The 10,229-nt window shown below is 34.2% G+C and overlaps 1 protein-coding gene across 1 annotated transcript; it reads right to left on the bottom strand.

Annotated features, from left to right (window-relative positions):
• Nucleotides 1-4,287: 4,287 nt before the first annotated feature.
• LOC147408539 (RING-H2 finger protein ATL80-like) lies at nucleotides 4,288-5,004 on the bottom strand. The gene has a single exon (XM_086419283.1). It carries the CDS (start codon nucleotides 4,939-4,941, stop codon nucleotides 4,411-4,413), a length of 531 nt encoding a protein of 176 aa, XP_086275409.1. The 5' UTR covers nucleotides 4,942-5,004; the 3' UTR covers nucleotides 4,288-4,410.
• Nucleotides 5,005-10,229: the final 5,225 nt, after the last annotated feature.

The following is a 10,229-nucleotide window of genomic DNA, read 5'->3' as shown; positions in this document are numbered from 1 at the left end:
AATAAATCTGGAGGTCTCTTTTCCCTCTCTAATTTTACATTTCTGTATAATTAATTTGTTTATTAGGGTTTCTAAGCTTTTTTTTTTTTTTTAAATATTTAAATTAAGTGTAAATAAGCTTGTTCAGTTTGAAATTTGAATACTTTGTGTTTTTGGGACTGTAATTAAACAAATTTGCTGTTTTAGTTGTGATTTTCAGTGTAATATAGTTTTTAAAATGTATTTATTTGAGACCAGAGATTTAGATTAACTGAAATTTCTCACAAATTATGCTATTGAGGGTGGCTCTATTGGCACACACCTAATATGCTCAATGTACCCACTTGATGTCAAAACATTGAAAAGGCAAATTATGATAACTCTTCACCATGGTTTTAAAACTCATTTTGATGTCTCGTCCATGAAAGACACTCTAGTCCGATGTATTTGAGACGTCTCGTTCAACAATAACACAATAGACTAACTTTTGAGAAACATATCAGATTTGAGACAACTTATTAATCCATCTCGTTGGTGGACAATAGTGAGACGAATCAGATGAGTTGTCTCAGTCTTGGACGAGATTTAAAACCATGCTCTTCAATCAAGGTAACCCCTTGAAGAAAATCTAACTAATGTGTAGCTAAAATTCACGATCAAACCCTTTTCTTCTTCTTCTTCTCTCTCTCATCTCTTTTTGAGATTTGTGAGAGTTGAATCAATGGAAATCAGTTTTTTAGGACTTTTTTAATTATCAAACAATCTTTTGTTTTTTGAAATTTCTCTCTTTTTTTATATATTTATTTAATCAGCAAGGAAATGAAAAATTCCTATTAAAACTTCTAAAATGATGATTTTTAATCAAAGAACTCGAAGATTTTAATAAATTTTGTTCGGTAAATTTAAACTATTGAATATGGTTTAGTTGATTTGGTAAAAAGAAGAAGTAGGTTTTGTAGCGTCTTAGGTGAGTGTAGAGAGACCAAAGTAGAATTACTTGAATTAAGCTGGTACAAAGAGAAAATATCAATTTTTTTTCTCTGATGAGTAGAACGATAAGTGAGAACGTTGAGCATTTTAGGTGTTTACAAATAGTCGCACCTTATTATTTAGGGAAAGTACTTTGCTAGCATGCACCCACCTTGAGGTTTGTATGTTTTTTTTTATAAATCCTTGAGGTTTGTTGTTAGGTTTGATCATGTAAAAAGAGTCCGATTAAAAAAGAAAATATTTCTTTTACTAATGAACCCAATGTCAAAGAATGAGTCTATTTTTTTTCTCACGAAAAAGTCAATCCAAATGGACTCACAGGCATGTATTACTGAGGGCATCCGCTACGTACAAAATCCCTCCCCTGCTAGGAAAGCCTTCAATACATACGGCTTCATGCCATTAGCATAATGGATGGTAGATGCCACACCAATTTCTATGTAAAGCACCAGAGGATTGCACACAGTTGGTGAGGTGTTAGGAAAAGTTGGTGTGGCAATAGTAACTCTATTAATATTTAAGATCCCAGGTATTAAAAGAGTTTGGAGCTTCAAAGTTACAATCATATTCAGTTGCTAAATAGAGGTTAGAAATGCAAGGATATGAATGCTTAGTACCTGTCCTTATCATAGAAAGTGGCCTTCTGTGTCTTTTTCGAATGGACGATACTCCTCAATGGAATGGAGATAAGGCTTATCTTCACTCTTTAATCGCAACTAGTACAAAAATGGTACACTTATCTTGTATTGGATAGTGTAACTTGAGCCCAAATTCGGTTTTTAAAATTCGGCCCATCTGATTGAATCAGAATCTAATTACGCAATTTCATGGACAATGATGCTACCTTCTTCCTCCTGATATGGTCCTCTGATGATTGGCATGGTGCGCAGGTTACCAATGATTGATCAATCTCATAGCAATCGCTTTAAACCCTCTTGATTTGTTTAGTGTTTGTTTGGCTTCCCTAAATTGGTGGTTCTACTTATGGAAAATGAATCTGAAAAATCCACTCATTGATAGAGTATTTCATATAAGCCCAAGTATGAAGTCATGAAAGAATCAAGATTAGCTATTAACCAATGAGACTGACTAAGCTTTAACATGAACAAGAATTAGTCAGATGCCCTCCAAAAGTGATAATAGATGTTATAATATGTGGAGGATATTTTTCGGAACAGTGACATGCGACAATCACGAGACGACCTACCCGAGCATCCGAATCAACAAAGGAGGAAGAAAGGTTGGTCCTTGCTTTCAACATAGTTCCGAAGGTCTACGATGAAAGTTCTGAAGTTTCGAATCCCTTAAAATAGGGAATTTAACCACATTCGCGAAAATCAAGGGAAATCCCTAAAAGACTGGAATTATTCGAATGGAAATCAAGGATAAATCTATGAAGATCGAAGGGAGGAAATCCCTATAAATACGTAAGGACAAGACACTAGAAGGTATGTTATTTTCTCTAAAAATACGACATACTATTTCTTGTACTAAATCCTGACTAACCCGTTAGAGAAGTGTTGTCACAAACACACCCAAAAGTAGGAGGAGAGGAGATCGCAAAGCTTCATCACAGATCTTAAGGTAGTGCAACTTTTTTGCATCTACACTATGTTTATTAAATAAGTAAGAAAATTGTGATTTTACATTTTTTGTGGATTAGAAAACAAGCTAACCCTTTTAGTTGTTAAACAACCAATGGCTCCAAAAGTCCGATCTATTGGAGAAGGGGAGAACTATAAATATAAGAGGATCACAAGGCTTAACTAGGGTAGGACACAAGACCAGTTGGGTTAGTATAAGTCACGAGTTCCATTTTTCCACCTTTACAGGTGAGGGAGAGTGTAGAGTGTATCTTTTCTTCCACTCTCTAGTGTGTCATACCCCAATTATGCTTTTGTGGCCCTTTTATATTCATAATTCTCCCCTCTCTGCCAAACCAGTCTTTTGAAGTAGATGGATGGTTAATGTGGTATCAGAGCATTAGGTTTGTATAGGTTGCGAATCCGATTCTTTTCACCCTTATAGGAGAGGGGAGTGTTGAGTGTATATTTTCCTATAAGATGTGTCATACCCCTGTTGAGCACCATGACCCTCTCATATTCATAGCTCTCCCCCTCTCTAATATGTCACTCTTTAGGGATAGTTGGTTGGTTAACACTTAACTGTAGCATTTCCTCCAAAATCTATAATCTGATTGTTGTCCATAATCCAATACCAGAGTTTGATATTATTCTCTGATTTGGATTATAAATGTTATTCCTCCATAATCAATTATATAAAGCAGCTAAAATCAGAAACAATGAAAGACTTCGTTCTTGTAATTCTGGATTATTCTTTTTTTTTTTTTTTCATTTTTCCGAAACGATATATATATATATATATATTCTTATCATATTCGAGCGAGGAAAACTACACATGGGAGGGAAAATAATTTGCTCACAGAAAAATCAATCCAATACTTCATGAAATTCTGGAAATCAACAAGCCCATGTGCATTGAGATTATCCTCAATTTACAAAATTACCCTCATAAAGCTTCATGATTGGTCATCATGGATTCTGAGAAATCCCCAATTAACTTTCGTGTGAGCAAAAAATCTCTCAACGTGGGACTGAACCTACGACTTTCAAAAACGTTTAAAATCTGAGAAATTTTGCGTTAAACGTCAATTTTCAATGGTTCACCAAAACAAAAAAACACCCATTTTTTTTTTGTCTAAATTATTTAGCGTATTTAATTACTAGATTTTTCATTACTCCACTGCTGTGGATCTCTCACGTTAACGTCCATCATACACTATCGGGCAAAGGTAGGATATTTTGTTTTGGAAAATTACGTAATTGACCTTTTTTAAATACACCTTAATTTTTGGAAACCAACAAATTAACCCAATTGGTAAAGTTTTTTCAACTTCAACAACATGGCCAGTGTGTTGTGTGTTAGTTGAAAAAATTTACTGAGTTAATTTAGTTCCCGCCCAACAGTAAGGGACATTTTGTGGGAAAAAACAAACAAACACAAAATTGGGTTGTAACAAAATTTTCTAATTTTAACATTTTCTCTTCTTCAAGTGAATCTTCAAAAAATGTCCCAAACAATATTATAACATCTCTTGTTTGAATTAGCTATATATATATATATATTTTAATTAAGCCCTCCCTACCATCTTCTTCCCATTAACTTAAACCCTAACACTCCCAGCGCAGGTTAGCAAATACCTAATTCCTTTATTTAGGTGTGAAAATTCAGTCAATCTAATCGTCTAATCTCAAATAAAGGCACAAAAATTGAAAAACTCAAACTCAAAAACACTAATCAAGTTAAATCCCCTATCTAAATTACTAATAAGTTCATAATATACACTTGAAATTAAAAAAAGAAAAATAATTAAAAAGCCCTAATAAGTAACTTTTACAGAAATAGAAAATAGAAGAGATATTAAGGCAGAAACCTATTATCATCATCTTCCCTAAATTTCGACCCAACCTCCAAGTCAGTCTCTCCATAGTTTGCTGGAAACCCACCACACTTGTGACACCTGGCAACAACAAAGATCTGACGACAGGAAGGGCATGAAGAGTGGGATCCAAGCCACTTGTCGATACATCCTACGTGGAAACCATGTCCACACTGAGGCAACACTCGAATTTCTTCACCGTCTACGAATTCCGTCAAACAGATTGCACAGTCAGCAAGCTTCCCGTTAACTTCTCCCTTAAAGGTGAGTTTCGGGAGTGATCGGAGAACACTCTTTTTCAGGCCTTTGTTTGCCGGAATCTTAGGAGGAGAACTATTGGAACGGCCAGTACGGCGCAGCCAAGCGCAGCGAGCCACGGCGAAAAGGCCGACAACGCAAATTAGGGCACAGAGGAGAGCGGCGAGGATTACTACCAGGTCTGAGTCTACATTGATGGGTTCCGGCGGCTCAGCCGTCGACTCGCCGCCGAGAAACCTAGTCGGAGAAGTCATGAGAGAGAGAGAGAGAGAGAGAGAGAGGGTTTTGGGGGTTTTAATTGTGTTTGCAATTACCCACAAAAAGATTGTTTTTATACACTGCGGGATGAATAGAAAAATGATTTTTGTCAGCTCGGGCAAACCGTCATCCCTAGGTCTTGGTGATGCTTTAAGACTATGGACGACAGTGGACTCGAGCATTGAAGATTTTTTACTTTTTTACACTATATTTCCTGTTGTCACGACTCACGACTCACAGCTTAGTGCTCAACTACAGAATTTTGTTGTGGTACACTGGAATAGCAAAATGGGTGCAGCAATCACCGCTCTACTTTTTTGTGTAATTAGAAGGTGGGGGTAAGATGACGTGACACTCTCCCTTATTCTTCTTGACAGAGTTATGCTAAATTTGATCCAACTTAGATCTTACTGGATACTACCCCAAAACCAACCCACCCAATACTCGTGACCCTTTCCTCTCTCTTAAAATTCAATTTCAAATTTCAATGATAACCAATTAAAAAATATATTTAGAGATGTAGCTTTGTCTCTATATCACTAATCACGTCTTCATATATATAAAGCCAAGAGAGAATTTTGAAGCTACCCATCTCTATTCTTGTTTTTTTTTTTTTTTTTTAAATACTTATTATATTTCATTTTCTCATAAATGTCAATTTTGAAAAAGAAAAATTTATTTTTATAAATGTGTTTTAAATAACATTTTTCTCTTCTACCTATTATATTCTCTTTTTATTTTTGTATTAAGTGAATAGTATTTTAGAGAGTAGTAATTCAAAGATGGGACTAGCTGGAGCTCAAAAGTGATTCAGAATTTTCATTTTGAAGAAGATGCTAATTAGAAGATAAAATTTAAAGCCTTGACCAGACTTCAAAACTCTTAATTTAGAGATGAAGCCCCTGAATCAAAATCCATTCAGGAGTAATTCTTCTTTAACATTGATTTGTAGAGAATTTAAAAAATCTTACTTGATCATTGAAGGAATTTTGGTACAAGAATATTCTTGATGAATCACTACTTAACCTTTCCTCAACCAATAGTTGAGATCTCAAGGAAGAGGTGGATTTTTGGTCCCACAATAATGTTGATCATTTAATCTTTTAATTACCTACACGATAATGATCGCATGGTCCAAATGAAAGGGATACAATGATAGAAATGGGATCATCTTTGACATATGAAATCTCTTAATGGGGACATAAGGAGTTACGATTCCCGTTCACCGTACAACATGCACAGGAAAGAGTTTGAAATTAATGGATCATATTATGGAGACCTTATGTCCTCACTTTATATTGCCTTTTTTTTTACTTTTAATGATTCCATGATCTTCTTTCATTGAAATTATACATTATTAAAGGTTTGAAGTGCTTGTATTGTTTTACAACTTGGACGCACAAAGAAGGGCTTCTATTGTAAGCTTTCTCCCTCATGAGTGAGGCTGAGGCCCCTTGCTAGGTTTCCTTAAAGTATATATATATCTAATAGGTACGACTCTTTTGACTTGACCCTCTCTCCTCTCTCCTCTCTCTCTCTCACCCCTTTCAAGATTCAGATATTCTTACAAAGCCTAACTCCAACTTACCTAAAACGCTAGACGTGGCGACACAAAATTGAGTGCGAGAAAGAAAAAAAGAGCTAAAAGTAAGAGATTTTTCCAAAGTTGGGCTAAAGGGGTGATGCCGTGATGGGGATTTTATTTTAGATATATAGAAAAAAGTGGGGTAAAGAATGACTTTATATCTGCTTGAGATAAGGAGTCTCCCATGAACTTATCCTAAGCAATCCTTTTCAAAAATGGTTAATTAAGATAGCTACGGCCACCAGTCCCCATCACCAATCACCATCACAGTTATTATACCAATAATGCTACCCATGTTTTGAAGCTATCAGCATGTCTACACTCTACATGTGTCTAGATCCCACCTATGATTTAATTTCACACTCCAATTTCATCCTTTGATTGGATTTAAGCTATGAGCATGTCAGTATCAATTTTTTTTTTTTTTTTTTACAATATTGATTCATTTTATTAATCTCCAGTTCTTTAATCGATCCACCATAATATTTTAACGATCAAGTTAATTCGAATTTTAGCATAATAATAAGAGATTTCTAAATGTTTTTCCTTAAATTTTGAATTTTGTAGGATATTTTACTACTTGAAAAGTATGATACTCCTCTCTTACAGCTTAATTTAATTAAATTTTCATACTACATTTGAATTTAACTGATAAATTCTTTATTCTTATAAATTGAATATATCTCATCAGTCCAAACTAGTCAATTACTAATGATGGTATAAGAGAAAAAGATTTAAGTGAAATAGAGTTGAATGGCCAAGAAAGAATTCATGTTGCCAATCCTGATCTTTGAAGTAAATGTAGACCATAATGAAGAGTTTAAATAAGTCTAACAAGAAAAATCTCATGACCATCCAATTTACTTTTATAATTGGAGATTTGATGGTTCAAACAATTAATTACTCACGTGTTTCTAAATAAGGTTATATTTTGTTAAAAAAATATATTTATAGGGTTGATGAGTGTGATCCTACTTAATTATTTCTTTTTTATAACCTTGCACTCTTGTGAAATGGGATTAGTCTTTATAACCACACACCAAGATCCAATGGAAAATTTTCAATGTGTAACAAAGTAAGTCAAGAGACTACCCAGTTTTAAACACAAACCCTTGTTGCTAGTTTTACTATTGAACCAACTCTTTATGACCACGATCTTGATTGATATAATTGGCTTGGGCCTTGATATACACATATATTTGTAAAAAAAAATAATTTATTTTTGAATTTATATTAAGGCTATAGAATTGTTTATAGAAGAATTGAGATATTATTGATTCTCTTAGAGAATAATTACGACAATCCTAATAGGATTTTATAGAAACCAAATCATATCTAAAGATAAGCTCTATCCCTAACAAATCTCAACCAAATCAATCTAACCTTATCTTAATCTCAATAGAAATGATACGATGTATCGTTGAGTACACCATATTACAATGCAACATAACTAATTACTCCAATACTGTTTATTATTATTTGTCTTTTAATCACGATCTATATAAGAGAGAGTAACTATGAGGGTGTGACTCAATGGCAATTTTCAATCCAATAAGTGGTGAGAGTCCATAGGTTGTATGTTTGATACCCAATAAGAGTAATATTTCCTCAAGGCCTTACTTACCTGGTATGTGTGATGTGCTGGTGTTGCACATCCAATCCCCCTAGTCAGGTGTAAGTCTGGACAACTCATTATAAAAAAATAAAATCTATATAAAAGGATCATTTGTAAAATTTAGAAAAAGAAAAAATTGATAATGTTATTTATATTAACTAACTTCTTTCAATAATTTATTTTGAATAAGATTTTAAAATTTTTGAAAATTGATAATGTGCTTTTAGTCATAGATGTACTTCTTTGTCCTTACTAGACATGACAATGGGGACCGGACCACCCCCATGTGATTAAGAATGGGAAGTTGTTGTAACATTTTTATTCTTCTTTGTTAGGACATTCTTTTTTTTGGTGAATATAAGAGGGCCATGCATGTATCATGTGAGGTGGGGATCGGTTTCACGTGACTTTTAATTGACCATTTTACACGCACAAAATTCTGATTCGTGATTTTTTGCATGCAAAATTATATGATCGAATAGAAACAAACATATGGGATGGAAATTTTTTTACATCTGAACCTAATAATAGTTAAGAGTGAAAGAAAAGTGGTACCTGGACCATGTATATGGTATATGTGAATGGGATGTGATCCTTCACAAGAAATATCTTCACCTATTAGATAAAATAAGTCATTATCATTGATAGGAGGACAATCAGGCACGTGACTGACAATGCAAATCCTGAGAATTACATAATTTTGGGTTCATAATATAAGGAGGTAGATTGCAAGATAACAATAATAGAAATAAACTAACAAATTAAGATTTAATGAGATTTAATAGATAAATAGAATAAAATTAATTTAGGATAATTATGAATTTAACTTAAGCATCGGAGATTCTTTGGTAGGTATCACATAAATATCTTAACGATAGAGAAGACGATGTATATTGGACGTAAGGCATCAGTGATTTCAAGATGTTGGTGATAACCATTTCAAACATGCTGATTATGGGAAAAAAAAAAAAATTCGACCCCAAACATTTCATACACAATGAGTTTATCCTGAGTGATGGATTTAACTGACTGGTTAATATTATATTTGTGATATGTGTGCATTGGGATGGTGTTAGGAAAAATTGGTGTGGCAATAGAATCTTTCTTGTTTAATCAGAAATTAAGCCTGCACATCCATTGGAACAGAAGACCTGGTATTATATAGGGGAGTGAAGCGGAAGACTGACACGTGGCATTCATCAACACATGGTACAGGATCCGGAAATGATGATGGAGTACAGCTTATGCATTCATTCTCATCATGAGGGGCCACCACAAGTAGTAGCCTTATGAAACCGGCGGACCCACCAAAAGCATCTTCACATGGGCAAGTGTGACACCTCCTCTAGCAAGAGTGGGTTCCTGTGCGTAAGTGATTAAGGAGACATCAGACACAATTCCATTTCTTCAAATTTTTTAAGATTCATTTACCCATTTGGGTGTTTTGGTGAATGTTGGGACATCCCATGTGTATGACATACATCTTGATCTCAGTTCTGTCCAAGAGACTAATGGAAAATGACCTAAATATCCTTTGTCTTCAATCACTAATAAAAAGAAATAGCTTTTGTTTCTCTATTAAAAAAAAAACCGTCGACTTCAACCAACATCCCTTTCAACCTACATAACAAGACGGGATTTTGGGGAAGTTGAAAATGATTGATATTTTAATATAAAAAAAATTAAGATTCCTGATAGTATGACTCGCCAGGTAGCACACTCAAATGACTCCATGGCATGGACAAGTTAGGGAACTGTAGATCTATACGTCTCGGGATACATTTTTTTAAAAAGACAAATTAAAGGGTTTTCTTTTTTCCCCCTAAAATTTAAGACTGCTGTTAATTTCACAGGTTTACGAATTTAAATATGACAGATTTTTCTGAGTGCCCAGGTCAGGAATACCTCAGAAACCACCAAATGTGTGTCTAAATCATTTATTTTTAAGTGACTTACCTCACGACATCTGGTTAAATATTAGTGTTAAGTTTTAGTCTCACACCGGACACTCATATAAGCTCCTGCGCCTCTCCGCTCATTGCATATTGATTTTGAGTTGAGACCCCCAAATTTATCAATTAGAG

Source organism: Akebia trifoliata, chromosome 2 (genome assembly GCF_017979445.1).
Source record: "Akebia trifoliata isolate Shusen 1 chromosome 2, ASM1797944v1, whole genome shotgun sequence".
Classification (NCBI taxonomy): Eukaryota; Viridiplantae; Streptophyta; class Magnoliopsida; order Ranunculales; family Lardizabalaceae; genus Akebia; species Akebia trifoliata.
Note: the sequence above shows the minus strand (reverse complement) of the source record. Positions and strands in the feature narration are given on the sequence as shown.

Bases quoted from the DNA above. Each gene is read 5' to 3' on its own strand.
- LOC147408539 (XM_086419283.1), bottom strand. From the start codon at position 4,941: ATGACTTCTCCGACTAGGTTTCTCGGCGGCGAGTCGACGGCTGAGCCG.